Source organism: Drosophila tropicalis, unplaced genomic scaffold, assembly GCF_018151085.1.
Source record: "Drosophila tropicalis isolate 14030-0801.00 unplaced genomic scaffold, ASM1815108v1 contig_4, whole genome shotgun sequence".
In the NCBI taxonomy this organism is placed as follows: Eukaryota; Metazoa; Arthropoda; class Insecta; order Diptera; family Drosophilidae; genus Drosophila; species Drosophila tropicalis.
In genome coordinates this window covers 3,476,796-3,503,802 of record NW_027172862.1, presented here as the reverse complement: position 1 = coordinate 3,503,802, position 27,007 = coordinate 3,476,796, and the positions used below count along the sequence as shown (strand labels likewise).

The 27,007-nt window shown below is 36.2% G+C and overlaps 3 protein-coding genes and 1 long non-coding RNA gene across 6 annotated transcripts in view; 3 read left to right on the top strand and 1 right to left on the bottom strand.

The window, feature by feature from the left end:
* LOC137573239 (uncharacterized) overlaps window positions 1–14,504 on the top strand; it is a 90,241-nt gene extending 75,737 nt beyond the window's left edge. The window contains exons 5-8 of the mRNA XM_068285113.1: window positions 1,643–2,123; window positions 2,756–3,105; window positions 11,974–12,906; window positions 12,979–14,504. Of these exons, the coding sequence (XP_068141214.1) occupies window positions 1,643–2,123; window positions 2,756–3,105; window positions 11,974–12,845 (1,703 nt within the window). The 3' untranslated portion in view covers window positions 12,846–12,906; window positions 12,979–14,504. The remainder of the gene's footprint in view (window positions 1–1,642; window positions 2,124–2,755; window positions 3,106–11,973; window positions 12,907–12,978) is intronic.
* A 171-nt stretch (window positions 14,505–14,675) lies between these two features.
* On the top strand, window positions 14,676–16,722 carry LOC137573165 (pH-sensitive chloride channel 2). The gene is made up of 3 exons (XM_068285013.1): window positions 14,676–15,183; window positions 15,247–15,753; window positions 15,813–16,722. Exons 1-3 carry the CDS (start codon window positions 14,754–14,756, stop codon window positions 16,553–16,555), a joined length of 1,680 nt encoding a protein of 559 aa, XP_068141114.1. The 5' UTR covers window positions 14,676–14,753; the 3' UTR covers window positions 16,556–16,722.
* Window positions 16,723–16,978: 256 nt separating this feature from the next.
* Window positions 16,979–17,479, bottom strand: LOC137573166 (uncharacterized). Its single transcript, XR_011031835.1, has 2 exons — window positions 17,273–17,479; window positions 16,979–17,218 (listed from the first exon to the last, which is right to left on the bottom strand). It is a non-coding gene; the product is annotated as an uncharacterized lncRNA (long non-coding RNA).
* A 317-nt stretch (window positions 17,480–17,796) lies between these two features.
* LOC137573250 (zinc finger protein 391) lies at window positions 17,797–25,107 on the top strand. Of its 3 annotated transcripts, none has more exons than XM_068285125.1 (7): window positions 17,797–17,955; window positions 18,404–18,524; window positions 20,498–20,881; window positions 22,770–22,902; window positions 23,029–23,213; window positions 24,113–24,692; window positions 24,786–25,107. In XM_068285125.1, the coding sequence occupies exons 2-7, from the start codon at window positions 18,486–18,488 to the stop codon at window positions 25,049–25,051; spliced, it is 1,587 nt and encodes a 528-aa protein (XP_068141226.1). In that variant the 5' UTR covers window positions 17,797–17,955; window positions 18,404–18,485; the 3' UTR covers window positions 25,052–25,107. The 3 variants fall into 3 exon arrangements, with proteins under 3 accessions (XP_068141226.1, XP_068141225.1, XP_068141227.1); XM_068285124.1 differs by having other exon boundaries at window positions 17,798–17,955; window positions 18,342–18,524; XM_068285126.1 differs by lacking the exons at window positions 17,797–17,955; window positions 18,404–18,524; window positions 20,498–20,881 and adding an exon at window positions 22,402–22,533.
* The last annotated feature ends 1,900 nt before the right edge of the window (window positions 25,108–27,007 follow it).

The window sequence follows — 27,007 nt, the reverse complement described above, 5'->3', positions numbered from 1 at the left end:
ACAAAGAGCCATAAAAACTTGATTAATCTTATGATATGCAATAATCGATTATTTTTCTCAAACAAACGATTTGTGCCATTCGATTAACTGAACGTATTATCGATTAATTGCTCCCACTCCTGCCACTGCCATAAACTGTATGTATTAAGAAGCAATACAAATTTTTGGATGCGGGTATTTACAACATAAGAATATATGTACTCCAAAAATGGAAGTCTGCCTATGAATAGGAAAGATATTCAAAATTACTTTGGAAAATTAAATGGAAATATACTTGACAAAGGCTAAAAACGAACATGAAAGGATAATACTTTTTAAAAGCAACGAAGGCAAAGAATTTAGTTGTAGTGAATTGTTTAATGGCTAGATGATTCTATAAATGTTTCAGTATCTCTGCTCGGCTTTCAAACTTTAATCACTAACCATAGAATACATATTTGCGTCAAACTCAATATTTTTTGATTACAAACGCTAGCCTGAGCGTGGAACCCCAGAAAACTTCGGCAAAAGCCGAACAGCGTAGAACCCCAGAGAGCGGCCGCAGTGTCGCTACACATCGAAAATAATTCAGTCTGCCACAGATCGCAGAACGATGAGCGCATGTCTGTGTCATTAACGATAATCGGAGTTGGGATTCGAGCCAGGGATATTCCGATCGCCAAGCGAGCACTCTATCGGCACAGCCACCGTAACACATATGAATCTGATGCCAATACTTCTTGATATTCTTTTCACAGAGGCATTACCTATTCGCATTGTCGCTTTTTTTGTCGAAAATTAAAAATTTTGGTTGAGGGAACTATTGAAATGCGATGTTGTACAACTTCACGTCACACACACACACTACGAAGCCTGAGCATGTACCGACGAGTGTACGCATACATATGCAAAACGAGAGCACAGCGACACAGACATGCGCTCATCGTTCTGCGATCTGTGGCAGACTGAATTATTTTCGATGTGTAGCGACACTGCGGCCGCTCTCTGGGGTTCTACGCTGTTCGGCTTTTGCCGAAGTTCTCTGGGGTTCCACGCTCAGGCTAGCGTTTGTAATCAAAAAATATTGAGTTTGACGCATCTATGTATTCTATGGTTAGTGCTTTAATTGCATCTAGCGATCCCGAAGTAGCTCATTCGAGACATTCGACGGGCGATTTATAATGGACAGGACCTTTTGATGAGTATTTCATTTATCTAGTTCGGCGCATATCACCTTAAGACGTTCCCTGTTAGTAATCCAATATTAAATGGCCAAAACGGAATATTTTGAACAAAAGCTATGATTTGTCAAAAAACACAACGTCACATTATTATATTAATAAAGAAATTATATCTTAAACACTTTTTAAACTGTGTAAATTGAGAGAAATGATTTTGATTCTAATTAAATAAATATTTTCTCAACTAATTAACCAAAAAAAATATATAGAATTAACTCTCTAGAGAATTTTGTCTACATGCGTGTTTTGTTTTTAGTTTTTTTCTTTTTTGTTTTGTATTCGAATTGCTGATCCAAACGAATGGTTGGTTGCATTTTTCCAAACTAAACCCTTTGGGTTTAAATAATGCTGATGTTCATTTCTCACTCACTCACTTTTTTCTCTCTCTCTCTTTCTCTCTGGGTTTTTGTTTGTTTTTGCAGGCTCCTTCATATTTCTAACCATAGAGAATGAGGACTCGGCCCTGCTGCATCAGCAGCATACTTTGGCCAGCACGAAACGCAACATGGCAATGGCTGCCAACGGGAACAGCATCTTTCAACAGCAGCAGCAGCAGCAACAACAACAACAATATCATCATCATCATCAGCAGCAACAGCACCAACAAGGACAGCAACAACATGCAGACAATGACACGATGGGCGCTGCAGTGGCTCAGGGATTGGGCCTTGGGCATGACCACGATGGTGGCATTGGGATTGGAGTTGGCGTTGGTGGTGGCAGCGGCTCTCCTTTAGCGTCATCCAATGACTTTGTTTATGGTGTAGATGACGCTGACCTGGAGGCTGGAATGCCACAGTTTGCCTTATCGCCGGATACTTATGATGTACGACAGCGCACCATTGAGAATATCTGGGACATTACCGTATCCCTCAATATACTTTACAAAGAGAACTGGACAAAGTAAGTGCAATGCATTCAACTTGCAACAAAGAACTGCATACTTCTTGTTATTTGGCACACAAATAGCAAAAGGTTAACAACAAAGCGTATTCGAGGGAGAGGACTATGGAAAGTCTATGCAATTTCTTAGTAATTCAAATCTTTAATAAATTTAGAAAACTATACAAAAAAAACTTTAAAGATATTGCAGTAATAGTTTTGATTAGTGTGCTACTGCAATGCGATTTTCAAATATCGGTTTAAAATTTTATTGTCATATTTAAGGTCGTAAATGAGTTGAAGTAACCCAAGACCTCAAAAATTATCTACAAAAAGTCCGAAATTAAATTGGCTCTAAAATGAATGCTGAAAAAATCAGAACTAAGGTCCGAAAACGTTATTAATTTGTGGCCTCGACTGTCTATCTAATACACTTAACGAAAAGGCTTCATGACAGAAAGTTGCTTTACCAAGAATTTGACCGTCTTTATTTTGCCGAACGCAAAATTTTACTAGATTCAAAAGAAATTATTGCACAATAACCTAGATCTTAGCAGTTTTACTTTAGTTTGGTTTGGTTTTTCTTTAAGTGTAACACTCTTCATACATTCACTGTCTCATGTTTCTTTCCTTCTTTCTCTCATTCTCCATAGATTAGCCGCACTTGAAATTGCCAAGTTTCAAGACCAATTAATCAAGAGACTGAACGAGGATGTTATGCTGCAATTATCACACGACGATGTGGCCAACGGTGGCCACGCAGCCATGGCCCCAGGCAATAGCGGAGTCGGTCCGGTTCCGGGTCCAGGTTCGGTCCCCAGTTCAGGCAACAATCCGGCCACAGAAGCTGTGCTTCTTCACACACACTTTCATCATCATCGTGGCGGCGGTGGTGGTGGCGGTGGTGCCGTTGGCGTTGGCATTGGCGGAGTGGGTGGTCCGCCACATGAGTGGAATTTTGCCAAAGCGTTTTTGTATTCGCTGACCGTTTTGACCACAATTGGTAAGTGCTAGTGGCCTTCTGGTTACCGTATGACTATGCCTGTGAATACACACATAGCAGTGTGAGAGTGTGTGTGAGTGTTGAATGTCGAGGATGAGTGTGAGTACGAGTACAAGAGAAAGGGCAAGAGTAAGAACAAAAAAAGACAGAGACAGAGAGAGATAGAAGACAGTGTGCCTGTGGGCCATAAATTTTATGTACCACCAACGGAAATTTGTTTTACTTGAATGGCGAGAACGAAGTGCTCTCTTGTTTGCAGATACCAAAAAGCAATAGACACAGGCACGTGAAATGTGAGGGAAATGGGCAACGGGGTCCGGGGCCAGGTCTGGTCTGGTGGTCCGTCCGTCGGCCGCCTGTCCGTCCGTCTGTCTGAGTGACTGGGCTATAAAGCATTGCGCCTGACCCGTACATACACCTTCTGACACCATCGCATGACTGCATTCATTTGGCTCCCGGTTGATGATGTTACTGATGCTGATAATGATGATGATGATGATGATGATCTGATCCCATTGGCCATGCTCATGCATGATAAACTCCGATTTAAAATCGCAAAATGCAGCAGTAGCTTGCTAAAGTAAAGTGCCCTTAATTGATAAAGAGGGAACACGAAATTTGTCTGTCGTAGGCAAATATCGAATACTTTGACTTCTATCTAATATACCTAAAACTCAAAGAAAATTCGTATAAAATAACTTTTTAACACTGTTTCAAAAACCAATACAAATCATAATACAGCTTTAAAGTCATAAACGGCAAGGGCACAGGGCAAATATCATGGCAAATGCAGAAGAAATATTTATTGCATTTAAGTACTCATCACTTACAATTAGATAAACTCAATTACTATATGTACTATAAAACTATAAATTGGGGGAAATCAATCTTGGCTATAGTAATTAAAAAAGTAAATTGGGGAAGAAATAAGTAAGAATAAGTATTTCCTCCTACTGAGAGCAGACTATCACTATCAGATAAGATATACATTAACGGAATTCGGTTTTAATTTCATTTTATTCTTACTTTAATTCCTATCCAATTCCTCCCATCACCCCTCCATTTTTTTACGTTTTACAAATATCTAAATTCACATTAGGTTTTTTTAATTATTACTTAATCTAGCCCGGTTAAAAAAATAATAAATAAATAATGTAATTAAACAGACCTTTAATACGTGCTTTAACCAATACTATTTACACCTTTCAACCTGTTGAAGGTCACTTTAGTTTCCAACTAAAACAAATGGCATTGCCTACCTTAAAGGGCAATTAACTAAAAGAAAAATTATCGATTCCCTCATAAAAAATGTAGTTGACCATAGTCGCGACTACTTGTTTAGAGTTTCTCACCATTTGATAATAGATATTGAATGCAAAGTCAAGACTTTTGTCAAGTGTCTCTTAGGTAAGCGGATGAATTCAATTTTTTCACTCATTTTCACACATTTCTGATGATGTATCTATGTATGTATGTATGAGTGACTGCAGAGCTATGTATGGACTTGGTATCTTTCAATTGGCATCTAAATGCATAAAAAAAAAAAAGGAATAAAAGTTAAATACAAATAACCCTTCAAACCTTACCATCCCATTTTTAAACACTGAGTGGCTGATGCTTTTGTTGCCAGTTGTCAGTTCCCAGGAATAGACATACATATACATACATGGATATAAACATATAAATATGTGTGTGTAGATACTTTTGCTCGGTAATTTCGTAGGCTCACCCAAAAAACAAGCCGAAAGTCAAATATTGATAGAGCAAAACAACAAACGAAGCTATTTGCTTAGCCCTCAATGGCCAAGACACAAACATGCACATATACATACACATATACATGAACAAACATAAATACACACACGCACACACACACACATACAAATTTCCACTTGTGAAAATGCTATAAAATAAAATTTGCAAAAATTTTTTGCTGATCTTGGCAGTTCCAAACCAAACCAAACCAGAAGAAAAAAATAAACGAAAAGGCCAGAAAGCAAATATAGGGACAACGCCTTCACCTCCGTCTCCTTTCTTTGCCAACCACCCATTCTTCCTTTCAAATGCATAAAAAGCCGAAATGGCATGAATGTAAGAGGGGGCGAGGGAGGCGTTGCCAGTTTGCAATTGCGTTAGTCAGCAGACTGTTGGGACATTTGTATTAACATGACTTCCTGCCTTCTTCTTGTCCTTATCCCTCATCTAATTCTTACCATTCCTGGTCCTGGTCCCTGTCCCAAATGCTTGTCCTTGTCCTTCTTCATTGGTCCTTGTCCTTGGCTTTATATTATTATTATTATCATTGTTTTTTGTGGGTTGTGTATTTCCATTGTTCTTCAAAAAGTATGATTATTATTATTAGTCCTGGCCAACCAAAAAAAAAAGGACACTAAGCCACTTCACCATAGTTTTTTTTACTCTACTATACATATTCATAGAAATAACATGTATACAAGGCAATGTTTACAAAATTTTGGGTAATTTTCTAAGCAAATAAATCGTATATGAAACTTACATACCTGACATCAGTTCCAAATAACATTTCCCAGTAGAGCAGGTCCTTCAAATTTCAGTGGGCCAATCCACTAGACACTAGAATATAATGGGTATTATTTAAAATGTGAATATCGAATAAGAATACAAATTGTACAATTTCAAAAGGTAACAATCTTGTTTCATCTGAATAATACTCATAACTGTACAATTCAAAAGATCATTGGGTATATTTCTGTATTCAGACATATTTATAGACATTCTTTGTTGGTCTTTGGTAATCAGATGTCATTCTTGCTTTAAAAACTTGCCATATTTATTTTAAAACCTTTTAATCATTTTATTGATTCAAGCTTTGTCCGAATATGTAAGTTCAAATAATACACCTTATTTTGATTCAAGGAATGTATAAGATCGACTGATTCTCTTCATTCACTTTTTTTTAGTTTCAAAACATTTTAAATTTCTATCACAAACGAAGTAAACGTGAGTTTCATTCACTTTACATGCGATCGTTTTTGAAATTGATTTTGAGTCCCCATTACAAGAGAATTCCAAGAAGATTCATTTTGATTTCTACAATGTTTTTGCTAGTTTCTTGTGATGATTCAATTTCATTCACTTTGAATTCGACGTTTTTTGATATTGGTTTCGGATCCCCATTGCCCAATTCATGGACTTTGCTCTATATACATATGTGTGCATTATGCTTTAAGGCTCTCGCATTCTTATTGGCTAAGGACACATGTATGTAAATGTAATAGAGAAACATCTCATGGTCCATACATTATGTTACCATAGTACCATAGTGCGTGCGTGTCTGTGTGTGTGTGTGTGTGTGTTTGTGTGTGTATTCTCTATGATTGTCTTGGGCATAAATGGAAATTTATAGGCAGTCACTACTGTCGGTGGCAAACAATAAAATACGTACTTTCCACATAACATGAAAGTCTGCCCCAAACCCAAACCCAGTCCCAGACTCGGCCTCAGTTAGGAGTTGGAGTCGGAGTTGTAGTCGACAGGCAAGGGCCAATCCCTGGACAGCAATAAGACAAGTAATTTAGTTGCAAAATAATTTTAAATTTCATTTTCCATTTTGCACACAGCAAAAACTTCACTATCATCAATTGCGCATCTTTCCCATTCTCTCTCTCTCTCTCTTTCTCCCTCTTTCTCTTGCTTTCACTGTCTCTCCCCAAATCCTTGCCACCTCTATTTCTCCTTGGCGATTTCATTTCAAGCTTCGCCATTTTATGTTATGTTGTGGCTGTCGATTTGGTTCCTTTTTCTCTCCCTCTTTTTTTATCTCTCCTTCTTTTCCTGTGCCATTTGCTTGTCGATTTAGTTTTTATTTTATTTTTTGTTTTGCATCACCAAAAAAAAAAAAAAAAAAAGATCCATTAGAAGGACTAGTTGTTTAACCCGCATTAAAGTTGTAATACGCCATCGATAAATAATCGATGGACTTTTTATTATCGATAATTGGACTTCTCTAGTTCGTTGGATAAAAAAAGATTTGGACGAATGCAAAACATTTTATTGTTAGGCTATTATGGATATTACATGGACATATATCCAATAAAAAAGATTTTCTTTTAAAATCACAATTGAACATAAATTATCTCTAACTTTGGTTTTTGTCCATCACGTTCAAGGTTTTTGAAATCCTGGGATCTTGTGTTGTGAAATATGCAGATGCAATATTTTTTACATTTTTAACAGATTTTAAAATGCCGTATTTAGAAAACACAAATTTTTAAACAATTTTCAAACAATTTTTTTTTTGAAAACCTGATGTCATGGACAAAAACGAAGTATAGGGTCTTCATCAACAATTACTATAGGAGATTTTTTGACTATTAAACACTTTTTCATGACTTCAAAATTGTCCATCGGCGTTATTTATTATTTATTATTATCCTTTTTTTATATTCAACATAAAAGTTTCAAGATCACAAAAAAAGAGAATGGAGCAGAGGTTTCAACATGTAGTCCGAAAACGATCCATGGTTTTATGGGTTTGCTTTATACAGATTATCTCTTGAGTTAATTGCTGCAAAAATAATTGCTTTTTTAGGTTTCTAGACGACTTTTTCAGTCAGAAGGTCACTTTAAATACAAATAAGACGAAAAGGGTGCCTAGGCAATCGTTTAACTTAATTACTCCTTTGTTTTTCATTCAAAATTGCAATTGATTACTGGTATATATCAAAATATAGTCGGAGCCCCAACTATTGATATCTATGACGCAAACTGTGGTAGAAATAGTTTTAATTATGATTTATCTACACAAACTGAACTATTCCCATATCTACAAAATTTCTTTAAAGGACCTGTTTGGCTCTCTCTATCGCTCTCTCTGCCAGTTTATTTTTCTCTCTTTTAGTTCGCTTCTTGCTATCTGTTCAGTCTTGGTTGACTGCATTAAGCCAAAAATGTTTTGCATCCCCCCTACGACCTTACCCACAATCAATTCATTTTCCTTACACTTTGTTATTATTTGCAACCCAAAAATCGGAGGCTATTAGCAACTTCTCTGGAAAGTCAAAAAGCATTCAACTCAAACGCATATAGTGAGAAACATACACACACACACACACACACCCAACAGACAAATAAATAACACACATACACATCATTTGGATGTGTTTGGGTCTCAATATTGAAATCTTTCAATATCTTTCAATAAAATATGTAGATGCCTTCATCCCATTCTAGTCAGCCAAATTGACAGCGCGGCATCTGAATTTTACAGCTTCAAGCTTCGGGTCAATGCCAATATTATTAGCCCCACGATTGGGAGACACACACCCACAGCCAGACACACACACACACGCACACACAATGGGAATTTGGCATTACGTTAAGTACAGTGGGACAAAAAATAAGGAAAACTTAAACCCATAGACCAGAGAATCTATTTATGAATGCTTTTTGATTATATTTTCAAATAGTTTGATTCTTTTGACTGACTCAAACAAACCCTAAAACCCTCAAACAAAGGTAAAACCTGCTATTTGTACATTTTTAGATTTCGATGTCTGCTAATCTAGAGTAATCCTTAATATCTACAACTCGGATTTTCTTTCAATGCAAAAAGGCTATTAGAAATGTAGTCTTTGGGGTCTGGTTCATCCTTTTGTAAATAATGTTTGTTGTTTTTGCACGTCAAATTCGAATTAAGCTACCAAAGGAAGGATATTTCAAAAAAATTTGGGAAAATAAAGATAATCTGGGACTATTTCTTTGATGTAAATGTTGTGAAGTGAAATTGGTGTGAAGTATCATTGGTAAAGATTGGATTTCGATCCCTAATAACGTATTTTCTGAGGTTCTATTAAAAAAAAGAGTTATAGTATCATCTGAAAATGCTAAAAATGACTAAATAAGGACTAAACGTTTGTCAGAAAAATTTTTAAAACGATTATTTGTCAGTTTGCCACCATTCTTCATTTAGCATTAGAAATTTGAATTGAATATTTAATCTAATGGTTTTTCTAATAGAAAAAAAATCAAAAACAAGAAAAAATATGTTAAAAAAAAATATGTCTAGTAATAATGATTAAAGACAGAAAATATTAAACCACTGTACCATGGGGTGTCCCTTAGATCCTGAGTCCTGTATTCTGAGCTGTCGTCTGCTTTGTGACACATTGACGTTCGACTTTTCTTCTTTTTTTCTTACTTTTTGGTGGGTCGTCTAAGGCTGAGGAGGATTTCATTTAAATTTGCTGTCAACGCAATTACATGCTTACTACGAAGGGTGATTGCGAGGGGAGAAGTGGGCCAACGAATGGCACTCCGCGTAGTGCTTTCTATTGGCAAATCCTGTTCACCAGGATAAGTTTGTATGTGCGTGTGTGGGTGTGTGTGTGTGTGGTTGAAAGCGCAGCGTAGGTGTTTTGTTTCCAGCCTAAAAACGCTATTTCAGTCGCTCATATATATTATATATATATTTGTGTATATGTATGTATTTATGTACTTACATGTGAGTGTGTGTGTGTGTGTGTATCTTGATTGATTCAATTTATTTATGCTGAGAGTTTTCTTCTTCTTCTTCGGCTTCTTTGCCGTGGCTTAATGGCTGACGACCTACCGCAGAGTATGTAGAGAGGCAACATTTGTTCAATAAAAAAAAAAAAAAAACACAGATGAAAAAAACCTGTCTGTCACGGCAATAAACCGCCACGCCCTCAAATTCACATGTAAAGAAGAAATAAAAAAAATATCAAAACCGTCGAACAATAAAATTAAGAAATTTTTGCAATTTATGCATGAGACACCTGACGACGACCAAGAAGAACGAACCACAGAGAGAAAGTCGGCAACATGGAGCATACATAGGGGTATCCTTCCTGCCCCACCCCTACACACACACACCCCACACACGCACACCCACAGTGACATGGAAATGTGAACCCTTAAGCTTGTTAAGCATTTTTATTGCCTTTTGCACATTGTTTAATTATTTCCTTGGTAAGACTGAGGACTTCAAGATTAATAGGAAAATGTTAGCAAAAGGAAGCAGATTCAGGAGAAATAATTAGTGAAGTGGATTGGTGGGTGGGTGGTTGTTTTCATGTCAATAATTCACAATTGAATTTAATGATTGGGGGTAATAAAAATTTTGATAAAGATGTTGCCCAACGAGAATTCGAGAAAATAATCCTTATAAATGAAGGGGAATAAGTCTTCTTGCCGACTTCAAAATACCATGCACAAGGTGAAACACTTGTTTTCATTGAACTTTAGTCGCTATAACCGGACGGACGTTAAAGGCGGAGTCCTTATAACCGGATTCTGCTGTATGTATTTAACATATTTTTCATATGCTGCTATCTTGCTCACTCTTACAAGCACATAAGCATAGCACTTAAGCGCCGCCACCGACCAACGGCCATTCTGGCCACATATCTTTGCCTATTTTTATTCCGATTTTGATCAAATTGGGTATGTTCTTAGATATTCATAGAAAGTATAAGTGTCAAAATTAATTGATGTGCGTGGCAAAAATTTGAAACAATCGTGATCTGCTGATTTTGCTGATTCCATATGGCGGAATGGGGCCTAAAATTTAAAATAAACTAGATATTTACATACTTATACGAACAGAAGAACGAACATAGTAAGATCGACTCGGCTTTCGACGTTAATCCAGAATAAATGTACATATGTACATACATATACATATGTATGTATGTAAGTACATATGTACATATACTGCGTTTGGCCGTAAAAGCTTCTTCTGTCTGTTACATACATACATTTTGGAGACATCAGTATATCATTTACATAAACATTTTTATGCATTTGTAGGTATGCATTTTTGTTGGACTTACCATTTTAATTTAACTTTCTATTGTCTTTTGGTCTTTTCTTTTTTTTCCATTAAAACAAAAAAAAAAAACACTACAAATTTGCACTTAAAAAAAATAAAAAAAAATTGAATGCACTAGAAAAAAATATATATTACACAACACACACCTTAAAAAAAAAAAAAAAAAACTTTAATTATAAAATTAATGCACTTATAAAAACAAAAAATAAATTGGATTTACACATTGCTCACTAGAAAAAAAAGAGAAAATAATTTATATTTCGATTTTGAATTCAACAGAAATACCAAACTTTACCGTTTTGGGATGCCATCTCACTTACTCTTTTACATATTTATATGTATGTATATAAGAAAGCCCAATAAGAAGGCATGCCATCTCACTTACTCTCATAATAACCAATAAGCAATGATTTAAAGGACGCACGAAATGCAAAAACAGAATCATATGCATGTTGAATATGTATGTATGTATACATGTACATAGATGCACAAAACTAATAACTCATTAACAAACTAACAATTGTTCTCAAGAGGTTTTAAATTTACATATGTATGTACATACATACATATGTAACTTGTATGAAGAAGTACATATGTATATATGTATGTACATATGTATATAACAAAAGATCCATGGTAAACTACAAGTAAAAAAAAAAAAGCTGCTTTTAACACTCTTTAACATTTGTACGGTTTACTTATGCACATTAAAACTGTAACTTTAAGAAACGCGACTGGAGCTATGTACATATGTTGATGTGGGCACTTTTGTTTTATATTAAATGCAAATAAAACCCGAATTCGGCTAAAGGTAATTGCGAAATTTTACGAGACGAAGAAAATTACGTTAGGCTTGAATTGAGTGAGATCGTTGGTGAATTTGGCATTGCCATCTGTACATTGCTGTGGCCGCTATTTAATGAGTTTGTCGTTGCCACTTGTTGAACGAGATGGCCGATATTTAATGAGTTTGGCGTTGCCACTTGATTTTATTTTTGTTTACTTATTGTTTACTGATCTTTATTGATCATTTTCAGGCTATGGGAATATCGCACCACGCACCACTCTGGGACGCATCGTTACACTTGCCTATGCCTTTTTTGGCATACCTCTGACATTGGTATATCTTAGCAGCACGGGCAGCATTCTGGCGAAAGTGGCACGTGAAGTCTTCTCCAAGGCATTGTGCTGTTGCCTGTGCTCCAATTGCGGCTACTGCTGTTACGACGAGAAACGCATGGCGGAGAAGGAGCGCCGCATGAAACGTAAACGGCAGCAAGAAGAATTGCGGAAACAGCAGGCTGTAATGCAGGAGCCATATTATGTACGCGATGTCTATCATGCCACACCGGAGAAGCAAGCGGAATTGGGTGGCGTTGGCGTTTCATCAGGCGTCGGATCGACGGGTCCGGGTGGCGGTGGTGGAAGCGGCGCCGGTGGAGGGACATCACTCGGTCCGGGCGATATTGATTCGCTGAGTGCTAGCGAATCACGCGGCTCCATGCATGGTCTTAGCATATTGGCACCTATTTTACTCTGCTTTTCCATGATGATCATTTATATTGTATTCGGAGCAGCTGTACTTTATCGTTTGGAGAATTGGCCCATTGTGGACGGCATTTATTTTTGCTTTATGAGCCTCTCGACCATCGGTTTCGGTGACATGCTGCCAGGCCTGAGAAGGGAATCGAATGCCACCACTTGGTTCTGTTCCGTATACATTATGTCCGGTATGACTTTGACAGCCATGTGCTTTAATGTCATACACGAAGAGATTGTCCATCGCATACGCATTGTGGTGGAATTTAAGAAGACTAGTGTGACCAATGCTGGCGTTGGGGCCGGTAGCTCTATGATGGATGTTACAGGGCATGAGGAAGGTGGTCAATATTATGTACCAGCTTCCTGACACTATGAGAAACGTGGACATCTCTATCAGCGCAATCCCACCGAAGAGACCCTGGTGACAGGTGAGTACCCCGTAAGAAACACTTAGAAAGGCCACCTTCCTAATGTTTTCTCTGTCTCTCTCTCTCTTTCAGATACACCCACATCGCTGGTGCTGAAAGACTATGTTAACCATGAGTTGGTGCCCATTTTAACAATGGATCCAAATGGTGCACGTTTGGCAGCACCTGCTTATACGCCCACTGCAGCGGCAGCAATGCTTGGTGATGTCAATCCCTCACCCAATAATCCCAGCTGTTTGGCACTACCCAACGATGGGGGCGGCATGGGTTATTCAACATTAGCAAGTCCATTAATAGATGTCCTGACGCCAACAGCCTCGACTCAGGCATCTGGTGTTTACACACTCGCCGAGGAAACGGAAATGGAATTGCAGGCCGTGCGCACGGATACACAGCAAGTGGAACGCATCTAAAGACCCGAGAAGATGGGTCACAGCGAAAAAAAATTGGAGCAGAGTAGCAATACAGCGACTCACCAACGAAAGTATTAGTACCAGTATTAAGTAGTAGGTAGTATTAAAACCAAAAACAAAAAACTAAGCCTTAGACTTAGTCTTACAACAACAAAAGAAATGTGTACATTTTGTTTGTTTTTCATCTTTTGATTTATTTGTGAAACCCAAAACGAGAAGAAAACAAATCTAAAATTTAAGTCAAGAACTATCATTGTATATAGAAGAAGAAAGAAACAAATATTTTCCATAGTCTATTAAGAAGATTAAACTAAAGGATCGTATCATTATATAGTCAATGTAGCGTAATATTATTAATAGTTAATGTACAATTTTAATGAAATTCATTTTACTCAAAGTAAATTCTTTAAAATTTCTTGCATTCTCAGTGAAACAAAACTTTTCATAAAAATAAAAAACAAAAAAAAAAACACTTCACAAAGTTTCAAACACTTTCGATTTGATTTAAGCGCCAAAATCCAAGTTCTAAAAGAGAAAAAAACAACCAAAAATAATTAATAATCCAAACACATACAAAAACGCATACAACATATGCTATACTTAAATACTTATATGTATGTATAAATATAAATATCAATAATAGCAAAAGTAATTATTTTGTTTCGATGTAAGAATCCATGAAATTCCCTCCCCTCTACAGTCCAACCCACAAGAATTATAGTATTACTAATCGGTAACACACTCACACACACATTTTATACGTAAATCAAGCTTAGTAAATATTCAAACTAAATATGATACTACGTACATATAAATATATAAAATTTATGGTAAACCTAAGTAAGTGTTGTTTTTTTTTTTTTTTTTTTGTAAATGTACTAAAAAGTATAATTGAAAACGACAGTATATGATGTAAGGAATAACTATGCATACATATTATCAATGAATTTAAATTCATCAAATTAAAAATCGAAAAGAAAAAAAATAACACAATTAACGTTTGAACTAACATAACAAGCAAGATAAAGTAAAACTTGTCAGAAAACAAAAAAAAACACTTTGTAAATGTTACAATATACTCCGAATTGTACATTTATGACGGCAGTAAAATTAAAATCAATAAAATATTTAAATAAGTAAAGATGTTAAAAACAAAAATTTTACGGTTTATCCATTTTTCGGTTCTTAGGGCACTAAGATTTATGGATTTAAAAATCAGTAATATTTGTAACTGAAAATAATACCAGGAAAATACTAATGAAATATTGGTATTATCTAGTTTACTTGAAACCACAGATTAGAAAGAAATACTGGCCAATATTTCCAGATTTACTAACACTGTAAATCGTATGGCCATTTTGAATTTACCGCTAGAACGAAAACTGTAGGGCTTTTAAGAAAAAAGAAAGAAATAATTATTATTTAAATTGCATTATGAACTGGTCCCTGATCATTTCAATACTTTTAAATTGTCTACGCCCTGGCATAAGTATCGCCTTAGATGAAGATTGTCCAACACTCTCCGATGCTGACAGTTTGTCGCAGACACAGTTGATAAATCGTCTGACACATGGATGTCGCTATGACCGTTTGGAGCGGCCCATTACATATTCGGTGACAGGTCAACGTTTACCCGTCGATGTATATATGCGGGCATATATATATTTTATGCAAAATTTAGAGGCACACGATTTACAGTTTAAGATCTATGCTTTACTGCAGATGCGTTACCTGGATCCCAGACTGACATTTCGTAATGTATCACCGAAAAGACGTCAGCCCATTATGGGAGAGCAACAGTTAAGGGATTCCATATGGATGCCGCATATATTTCTAGCCAATGAAAGAGATTCCAATACTTTGGGTAGGTGAAATCCAAGTAAAATTTTTGTATTATTTTATTCTCGCTATCCCTCGTATCCCATAGGCCTTACGGAGAAAGATATTTTGACTTCAATCTCACCAGATGGCACAGTGATTGTGTCAAATCGCATTAAAGCCACACTATATTGTTGGCTAAATCTGAAGAAATTTCCATTCGATGAGCAACATTGCTCGACAGTGCTCGAAAGTTGGATGTACAACACCTCCGAATTGGTATTACACTGGGAACAGAAACGTCCGATTACCTATGATCCGGATTTGCATTTAACTGAATTTGTATTACAAAGTTCATGGTTCAATGAGACGGTGATCAATGCTGATTTGAGTGATTTACGGCATGGAGCATTCGCTGGCAATTATAGTTCGTTGAGCTTCACTGTTCATCTTACCCGTGTAGTGGGTTTCTATTTAATGGACTATTTTCTACCTTCTATGCTGATTGTCAGCATTTCATGGGTATCATTTTGGTTACAAGCGGATCAGGCACCGCCAAGAATCACCTTGGGCATTAGCACATTATTAACTTTTATTACACTAGCCTCGGCACAGGGTAAGTCGTGGAGAAACAGCTAACCGAAAGATCATCTGACCTACATTTCTGTTTTGCAGGAAAAACTTTACCAAAAGTCAGCTATATTAAGGTCTCGGAAGTTTGGTTTCTCGGCTGTACGATATTCATTTTTGGCAGCATGGTGGAGTTTGCCTTTGTTAATACAATTTGGCGTCGCAAACAGAATGTGCCGCTTAAGAAACTAAATAGTAAGCACATTTTAAAGTCTACCATATCGCCACATTTGCTTCGTCGTCGTAGCCAAAATCATGCTCGGTCTCGTTCCTTTTCGGGTAGCGTACCCCGGCAATCTGATGCTATGTCTTTAACTAGTGCCAATGCCCCGTTTAATAATTATCTAACGGTAAATTTACCCATTACAACCATAACAGAGGGACAAGTCTTATCTCATCATACAACTAGGCAAAAGAATATTAGTTTTCAAACGACATCCAATCGTAGATTGGAGGTGGCATTTATAGAAAGTGCTTTGGATGATAACATTGCAGCAAGCACAGCCAAAACTACAACAACAACTACAACACCTGCTCCAGCCCCATCAACTATTGAGGCAACACCACAGAGTCATCCACCCACAATTGGTAGTTGTAGTAGTATTAATAACAATATTAATAATAATAATAATAATCCAGAGAACAATTTGGATATGGATTATAATGGATGGACAACATTGACATCCCAGGAGATAGCCATTTGGATTGATAGTCGTGCTCGAGTGGTATTCCCAGTGGCATTTTTAATATTCAACATGTTCTTTTGGACATTTGTCTATTTCATTTAAACAATTGTCAAATGCCTTACAAAATGTTTTGTTTCGTTTAGTTAAGCTTTCTTTTTATTTGTTTTATGTGTAAGTCGCTGTCAGTGGTCACGCTTTGTTCTTAGTATTTTTATTAGATATTTGTTTATTGTATTTCTTTCGCAATTAAATTTGTTCCAAACTTTAAATCTATTTAAATCAGTCTGTTCAAGTGATCGTTTATATGGGAGTTCGATTCGTCATGGATTACATTGCAGTGATATATCCTTTTATTGAGACAAAAGTTTATTAACTATTAGTATAAAGATTTTCTAATTTGATACTTATCTACATGTACATATACATACATATATAGAGAAACCATATTGGGTATATTCTATACATATTCATTTGATACTATTTTAAATAAACGTACGAATCTTGTTTTATAAAACAACATGGAAATTTCAACATTTGGAAACATTTAAATTTCAAAATATATTTCAGCTATTCTTCACAAAAACAAAAAAAGTTTGCTTACAAAATGACAAACTAATTTAGCCATTTGAGTTTGAACTAAAAGTTCTAAGTATAAGCATCCAAAAATGTCATATTTGACTGCTAAATTTAAAGTTTTTTTGGGAGCGACTTCAATATTGCTAGTAGGCCAAAATCAAGGACATCCAAAAAGCACGTTTACTTTGCCTAAAAATAAAATCAGATAATTATTTATTGAAGTTGTTGATAAAAAATTAATACCAGCTTCAACTTCGCAAGCAGCTTTCAATCATGATGGTGCAACTGAAGATAGCAGTTGAAAATGTTATGACGTCAGCGATACCTTCAAGTTCCAGTTACCGTTTCTTTGTTTCTTTCAAGCTCTTTGATTAATAAATATGTACGTACATATTGAAGAATTGTTAAAATGACAAATTGTACAAAATGTATTGATGACGTAGATAACACAATAACAGCTCAGTGTTATCTTCAATTTCTCTACTTCGTGCAGAGTTGCCACTTATCGATAACAAAGAACTGTGCTTGCGATAAAAATGTAACTGCTACTTTATAAATAAAATAAAACACGATACCAAACAAAGTTAAATTAACAACATAAGTTTGAAAAATAAATAAAACAGAAACAACAATTATTAACAGTAATTGTTAATAGTAAAAAGAACTAAGTTAGGCAATCATTTACCTAAAACAAATTTATTGTGGCATGCTAATCGACTCGTTACTTTTTCGTAACTGTGACTAGAAAAATATTGCACACAAAAAGGAAAAAAAAAGTGAAGATAAAAAACGCTCGGCAACATCGGATTCGGACGAAAAAAAACTTTGCTCGTGAATTGTAAAACAAAAAAAGTCAAAAAGATAAAAAAAAACATCGAAAAGAAAATAAAAAGAAGAAAACCAAGAAAAAAACCAAAGCGCTTTTGGTAGGGTTTTTTACGTATGCGTGTGTGTTTCTGTACGTGTATGTGTATGTTTGGATGGTTATTTCTTTTTTGTTGTTGCTGTTGTTGTAACCCCTAAAAAACAGAAAAAAAAACCTAGCGGAGGCAAAGAAATTAAGCAACAAAAACATGGCGTGTGCAAGTGCAAGACAAACATAAACAACAAAACAAAAGAGAGAGAAAGAAAAAAATAACGAAAAATAACCAAATAAGAGTGCATGGTGTATGTGTGTGTGTGTGTATAGAACGCACCAACTTTTCACAAAAAAAAACAAAACCAAAAAAAAAACGAAAGAAATTAAATTTTTTTTTTTATAAATTTTTGTGTTTTTATTTTATTAATTTGACGTGTAAATGTTGACCGGTAGAAACCATCGCCGCCGTTTCCCCAAATCCCACCAATATTCATTTTCCCGCAAATTATTGCTAGCACGTTGTCCTCCTCTACCTCCTTTGCCTGCCCCCCGTTGGTGCCACCAGCACGCTGGAACAACTACAGCAACAACAACAACATGGATACCATCTGTAGGCTCTGCTTTCAAACAGCAACGGTAAGCAAGAACAACAACAAGACGAATATGAAGTCGAAGAGGAAGAAAAATAACAAGATGTACAAAAAAAAAAAGCAACGAAGGAAGGCAGTTACTTTAAAATTTTGAACAATTTTCAGTTGTGTATTTTGTTATTTCTATTGATTTTTGTTAGGCAGGTTGTGGGCGGGGACTGTTGCAGGGCTTAGAAAGGAAGGGGCGGGTTAGAGGGGGCGGGGCATTAAAGCATAGTGTGGGTAGGCTTGTGAGGGTGGGTGGATGGGCTGTTTCTTTGGTTTGATAACAATTAAATTTTGTGCGCGGATTTTTAGCTCTGCCGCCGGCTACATTTGTTGTTGCTATTTCATCTTTTTGGTTTTTTTTTTTTTTTATTCTTTTGGGTGGGGGTTGAAAAGCGCGCGCATTGCTTTCTCTCTCTCCTCTCTCGACAAAGCTAGACCTCGCTCTCTCCCTCTCTTTCTTTTTTTTTCATATGCTCTTCCTTCCCCTCACTCTCTATCTCTTTCTCTGTCGCGCCCTGGCAGAGGAGGGAACACACACACATTCGACCCCAAACTATTTTATTTTTAGCCAACTCAACAACAAAAATTGAAAAAAAAAAAAAATCCAACCAAAAAACCCAAAAGCAAGACGAGAAAAAAAATTGTCTTGTTGATGAAGCCGACAACTTGAAAAAATATTATTTTTACATTTCGCTTGCTCTTTGCTTTTCTTTCTCTGCTTTTCACTTTGACTCCTTTACCCAAAAACCCCCTCCAAACACCCTTCCCATCTCTCTTTCTCCCCCTCTCTTCACCTTTATCACGTTTCCCCAGTGCCCCCCCGCAATCAAAACACAAAAAGAAATACATACATGTATGTATAAAATAAAACAACAAAAATGACAGAAATTGCGCCAAGGCAGCAGCAGAGCAGCAAATGAAGACTGAAACCAGAGACCACAGCGATTTAAGTTACAAGAGGGGACTGAATGGGGGCTCTATATGGATATAATACTAAAAGCTTCATCTTAAATTTTAGCGAACAAAAATTCCAATAGGAAGACACTTGACATCTGATTATAACATTAATTAAAATTAACTATTTTCATTGTGCTTAACCCCTTTCATTGCTAGTGTTGCTTAAGGGCAGCGTTTTGTGGACACTATGTGTTCGGTCCTAAAGGAATCATAATTCCTAATTACCCACTCCAAATACGTTGCCAATTAATACCATTGTTAGCAAGTGAATTGCACATATACATAATACAAAATTATAATATAATTCAGTTATTACTTTAGAAATGTGAGTCTGATTAAATTCAGCTTAAAATACATCACTTTAAACACTATAAATAGCAATTTGCTGATCAAAAATTATCCCCTATTTTTAGTGTCAATTGAGATGACGCCACTGACTTTTAACGTTGGCAGAGCGGCAAAACAAAACAAAAGGAAAAAAAAATAAGCAAAAGAATAACAAAAGAAGAAGCAGAGAGAGAAAAAGAGAAAAAATAACATGAAATGTAAACAACAACAAAGCTGCCAGTGGATGGATGATGTTGTTGTTGTAAATGCACATACATACATACATACATGCATGTATATGTGTGTTCGTATTGTCATTTTTAGTGGAATCGTAACATAAGAGAAAGGTGAAGCGGTGCTTAGGGGGGAACAATTGGGGGGTTACAGTGATGTACATATGTATGTATGTATGTAATGGGTGAGGGAAAGATATACCTACATATGTATGTATGTACATAAAATTAATTATTACACTGTTTTTGTTTTGTTTTTACATACATATGTACATACATTCGATTTCTATTCTTCTGTATGGTTGGACTATATAAATAAACAGAAATATATGTATGTATGTACATACTTACATACATATGTATATGTACATACATATCTCTTTCTGTTTATCGTCGACCTGTAACTCAACAAAACTTATATACATCTATCTCTTTCTTTTTAACCTTGTTGCAGTTATTCCAAGTGCCCGGCTATAATATACCCACGTGCGTTCGCTGCTCGGAACAGTTGACAAACAATTCAAATTTCCATCAAACGGCCGCAGTGGCAGCCGCAGCACAAGCAGCGGCGGCCTCATCGAATCCAACAGCAGCCGCAGCAGCGGCGGCAGCGGCAGCGGCAGCAGCGTCATCCAGTGAGAATAATAACAGCGAAGCCATCACAGTGGCACAGCTGACTAACGGTAGTAGTGCTGCTGCTGTTGTCCTGCAATTGCAGCAGCAACATCATCAACAGCAGCAGCAGCAACAACAACAACAGCAGCAGCAGCAACAACAACAACAATTGCAATCATCGAGTTCTTCCGAGAATCTACAATCGCAGGACGATTCTGAAGATGTGAGTGCAAAGAAAATATATGAAAATACATACATACATACATAGGTTACATATCCATACACATTTATACTTATACATAGACATACATACATACATATAAGCATATATAAGAACATGCTTGGAAATATCCTTTGATTATGATGAGTAAACCCCAGATTGATATTTTAACATACTTTTGGAAGTGCATCTTATAGATCTCTATATTCGATTTGATTCGATATCGATCAATCGTTGAAATCAAGAACAAAAGGAGACAAAACAAATTTAAATTTCGTATGAAATGTGATTACTAAATGCATTTAATAGATCAAATTGTCTTGTACCAAAATTTACTTAATTCTGTGAACTTTTATTTTCATTTTCACTGGGTAATCGCGGTGCGTTCTTGCCTGTACGTTAGAACTCCTTTAGCTGCTGCTCACTGCACTTGTTGCCCCCTTCTCTTCTTGCTGTGCTGTTGGTTCGCCTCGCCCTCTCTCTGTGTCTTTCTTACTCTATCTCTTTCGCTCCTGACTATTATTATTGTTGTTTCTTTTGGTTATTTATTTATTTATTTATTTTTTTTCTTTGGCACATACATATGTACATACAGCCATCCTTATGTACGTATACGAGTACATGTATATGTATGTGTGTAAGTATGTCCGTCTGTCTGTATATTTGTTTGCACATTCATAGCCTCGGTTCCTTCTTATTCTGCTGCCTCTTTTCTTTGCACGTTCTTGGTTGCCTTTCTTTTTCTTTTTTTTTTTTTTTTTTTTTTGTTCTCCCTCTTTTTTTTTTTTTTTTTTTTTTTTTTTTTTTTTTGTGTTCTACCATGCAACAGAGCTGAAAAAAAATATTTCGTTCATAAGAACACACCAATGAATACCCTTACTTTTTGTGGTATAGTAAAATAGTTTACAGTTATTATTAATTAGTTATTATTTGGTTTTAAGATCCACATGGAATGAATTAAGGTTTGTGTTAAGGTAAATAAGTTTTGGTTTTTATTTTTAATTTTATCGAAAGTCGTTTTGAAATCAGCGAAAATGACGAATTTTAGGCGTCAAGCTTATGCTGCTTTGAAATTTCAATTGTCAAAATTTTGTTTAGTATAGGGAAAGGGTATTTAAGGGGCGACTTGAGCCATCCTTATTGCTCATTTTCTTGTTTTCCTTTATATTTTTGTATTTTATTTTTATTTTGTATTTTGTTTTTTTTTTTTCCTTCGCTTTTTTTTTCATTAATATCTGCTCTGGCGATGTCGATGCCGACGCCAGCGTCGCAGTCAAACGCTGCTGCTGCCGCCTGGCTGCCTGTTCTCTGTGTGTAAAGTGGAAAAAAATTCATTTTCAGTTGACGCTTTCAGTGTGTGGGTGTGCGTGGCACGCAGAAAAAAAATAAATAAAAATAAAAAAAAAAATCAGGAGAACAAAAAAAAATAACAAAAAGCCCAAAAAATATAATTATAGAGAAAAAAAAAGCGTTTCGGCCAAAAGTAACCAACAACAAAAGACAGAAAAAAAATATACGCAATAAACAAACAAAAACAAAGCAAGCGAGAGCGACAAAAACAACAAACTTGCCGTTGAATTTGCAAATCAACTTTTTTTATTTTTTAAATTTGTATATTTTTTTTCACGACGACCGCCAGCGCCAGCTTGTTGAGCGTGAGTTTCTGTGTGTATGAGTGTGTGTGCATATGTGTTTTGTATGATACCGAGAAAGAGAGAGGGAGAGCGAGAGATAGAGTAAGCTCTCTAGCAATGCTAAACAAGGCTTACTCTAACTCCCTGCTCTCTCTCTCTGTTCCTAGACCCCACCCCACCCTACCACCGCCCCACGGTAACCGCCACCGTACACACATCATTATTCAAACTATATATTCTCCTGCTTTACACTACAGGTGGATCTGATATTCAACGAGGAGGGCTCTTGCCCACTGTGCAACAAAACCTTTTCACGCAAATCCTCGCTCATGACGCACATACGGAATCATTCGGCGGAGCGTAAATTTGTGTGCACTTATTGCCACAAAGGTGAGTGAGCCAAAGGGGTGTGGCATCACCGCCCATCCACCTCCCAATAGCATCTAAACAAAAAATTCAACAATTTTTTTTATAATTCTAAAAAACACAAAAAAACAAAACCAACAACAACAATAGGCTTTACACAAGCGGCCAATTTACGCAATCACGAACGCATCCATACAAATGATCGACCGTATCAATGTGTGGATTGTGGCAAAACGTTTACACAAATCACAAATCTAAACAATCATCGACGTCTTCATACCGGCGAACGTCCTTTTGTATGCAATGAACCTGAATGTGGAAGAAGTTTTGCTCAGGTAAGGATACGAAATTAACAATACTGAGGGCGCAAGAGATGGGTTCAAATCGGTTCAAGGCAGGAATAGGCTCTAGTAATAAAAAGAATCTCAAGTTGGATACATATGCAAAATTTTGTAGTAAATCATGCTCGCATTCGACTGTCTTTAGGTATTTGTAAATTGTAGATCGAAACAGGAATAAAGGAGGGTTGGGTTCTAGAAATAGGGTCTAGTAATAGGATAATTTCCAGTTAAAACATACATTTGAAATTTTTTACTGAAAGCTGATCGTATTCGCAAACAACTGTCTTTTTGTATAGACAAGTGTTGTCAATGCTAAATGGAATTTAAAATTTAAAACAACATTTTGAAGGAAAGTTACTTTAATTTAATGTCTGGAATGAAGTTTGAGTTCTATTGTATCGGTTAACCGTTTACCTCTATTGTGTTTTTTTTTTTCGAAAATACCAAACCGAATTCGGGGTTTCCCGTACTTATAAGTAAGAAATATGTACATTGAAATTTGCTCTACGAAGTTAACTTAAAAATTAAGTAGTTAAATATAAAAAAAAGTTAGATCAATTTTTGTTTCCGTTTTTGGAAATCAATTTTTGATAGATTCCATTACTGGAAGGAAATACTTTTCGATGTATTGAGGAATAATTTCTTTCCGAGGATTCGCTACTGCTTGCTGCTGGCAAAGATAGAATACCTTAACTTGGCACAAATAGTCTTAACTTGGTGCTAAAGCCGAATCACTCCCTAACTTCGTCCTTAAGTAACTTACGATTTTAAAAGTCTTGTAGAAATAGAAATAATGCTTAATTAGGTGTCAAAGGAAAACATTTTATACAAGTTTTTATAATTAGCTTAATTCGATTGATATTCGCTAACTCTGTGTAAATGATATCTTTCAGGTTACCAACCTCAACAATCATATGAAATCGCACCATAAGGTCCAACAATATTGCTGCAATGTATGCAGCAAAAAGTTCACCCAGGTCACCTCGCTGAATCAGCATTTGCAGGCACATGCCGGTGTTACCGGCTACTATTGTCCGCGATGTCCCGAAAAGAATTTCAAACTGCAATCCCAGTTACATACGCACATGAAGACGCATGGTTTGGCCTTCCCCTACGAGTGCAGTAAATGCGATGAGAAATTCCTACAGCAGGCGCATTTGGATCAGCATCTTAAGATGCACGATGAGTTTAAATTCAAATGCGATATATGCCCCAGCAGCTTTAATCAGGAATCGTTGCTCAAGAAGCATGTTCAACGGCATGTGGAAGGACGTTATCTAAATTGTCCGGTGGCAAATTGTGCCGAATCGTTTGCGGTGCGTCAACATTTGTCAAAGCATTTGTTAACCAATCATTCGCATCATGAGCTACCGCCACCGAAACGTTCAAAAAAGACAACACTGCAGGCACCTCAACAGCCATTGGCCATGATCGGTCAACCCTTATCACTGCAGCATACAGGGACGGGGCAACGTAAGTACTATACATACATACATATATAGTATAAATGTAGGTTATATAGTTTATGCTGATTTATTTATTATTATCCTTTTTAATCTCCCACAGGTGGCCGACCTCCAAAAAATAAGAATAAAACTGCATTGTCCGCCACGGCCATTAAGATTGAGATCAATGAGCCGCTCCATAGCCAGCATATCATAAGTAGTGCCAGTGGATTATCCATTCAACAGCAAATCAATCAGCATATGCAACAGCAGGCGGCTGCCCAACAGCAGCAGCAACAGCAGCAGCAACAACAACAGCATCAGCAGCATCAGTTACATCTGCCAATGGGTCAGCCGGTCAAGTCGCGTTTTATACCAACAAAATAAAAAGCGAAAGTCTTAGAAATTAATAAAGTTATACTATAATAGTTAGGAACAGGCAACCGTAATGTTAAACTTACACACACACACACATTATTCGGTTAGGGTCCTTGAGGAAAGCCGTTGTTCGACTCTCTCTTTTCCTCTCGTCTGCTTTAACCGAAAAGCGATATTCGTTGCGCAGCGCGGTTGCCTAATTAGGAAGCATTGTGAAGTCTTTTTCTAGGCATCTTATCATTGATCATTTTACATTAAAATCGGTCGATTGATCGATTTTATCCCTGGGTCGATCGATCGTTCGGTCAGCCGGTCGTCTGTTGTCGGCATGTCGATTTTCTTTGCGTGAAAAATTCTCCATCCGAACAAATAGAAAAAGAAAAACAATATATTACGAAATAGAATGGAACTAATTACCGATAATACATATTCTCACAATATAGAGCAATAGCCCATAGATTTTTTCACTCTCTCTCAATCGAAAAAAACAAAAAATACATCACACACAACCCCACACACACGAGTCACTTGAATGGATACATACATATATACATAATGATAGAAAGATAACCGATCGGAGGCGCCCATTTGGCGGCAGGGCATTGACTGAACTGCTGGTTCGGTTTGGTGTCTGTGTCTCTTCACCTCCTTTTGGCCCGCCGCCGGCCGCGCTTAACCAAAAACCAACCAACAACAAGCACACACACAGCACCAGACAGACATTATACATGTTGTATATCTGCATACATATATATATATATATATATATATATATATATGCAACAACAAAAACTGTAACTTAAATCGAATTACCATTTAATTGTAACTGAAAAGCAAATCAAGAAATAAGAAGAAGAAAAAAGAACGAATTACATACACAAAACAAAACTCTCTTAAGCTACATTAATTTGAGTAAATATGAAAGCATAAACAAACAAACAAACCAACAACAACATCAACAACAGAAACAACAGAGAAACCCAACAATTACAATTTAAATTAGGCATAAACTTCATTAAATTTGGTATGTATATTTATTTTAAGCATTAGTTTAAGTGTTTTTATTTTTTTTTTTTTTAATCAATAAAAGTAAAAATCTAAAAAAAAAAAAACAACAAACCAACATCAACAACAACAAATTATAAGAAAAAAATGAAGCCTAAAATGTTTGTTTCTTTAATTCATATCGTCGTGTTCTATATATTCTAACTAAAACAAAGGTTCAGAATAATATTCAAATCATTAATGCGAAAAGGTAAAAGCTTCAAATTTTAGTTGAAATTGCAATAAAATTGAATTTCTTTCTGCGTACAGGTTTTGAGCCAAACAATTTGAGTAGATTTAATAAAATTATTTTAATCCTGGGATCTCTATAAAATCTCATTCTCCGAAGTGTTCGATCCAGACTTTTGGAGAAAGTGGCAAAGATTGGAAGAGTCTTCGGAGATAGCTGCATGAAATCGAAAAGGAATCGAAAGCAAAGTGACATAGTGGACATTTTGAGAGGTCATAAATTAAGTACCCAAAGGGGTGGAGCCAACACTAGGTGGTCTGTAGCAATTCTTGTTTTATTTAATAAACTTGATCTCAATCTCGAATTCGGCCACTGGGTTAACTTCCACCAGTTTTAAGATCTCAAAAATCTTCTTGCGCATCAGAATGATGCCAAAATGACATCATCGATGATCATGAGACGAGAAAGAAAAGGATGAACTCAAGTGGCAGGTCCTAAATAAACCTGGTCTTCTCCTGCATGTTTTCTATTTGACCTATGTTCTTACTAAAGTCTAAGTGCTTTCGGTATTTCAGGCAGACCTCATTTATGTACAATCAGAAGCAGAAACAGTCGATATTTTCATTGTCCATTCCTCTCTGACTTCAATTACTCCAAAGTCCAAATTTTTCGAATTTACTAAGTTCGACTTATTTGAGAATATTTAAGAAAGTTGTAAAATAAAGTTTTAC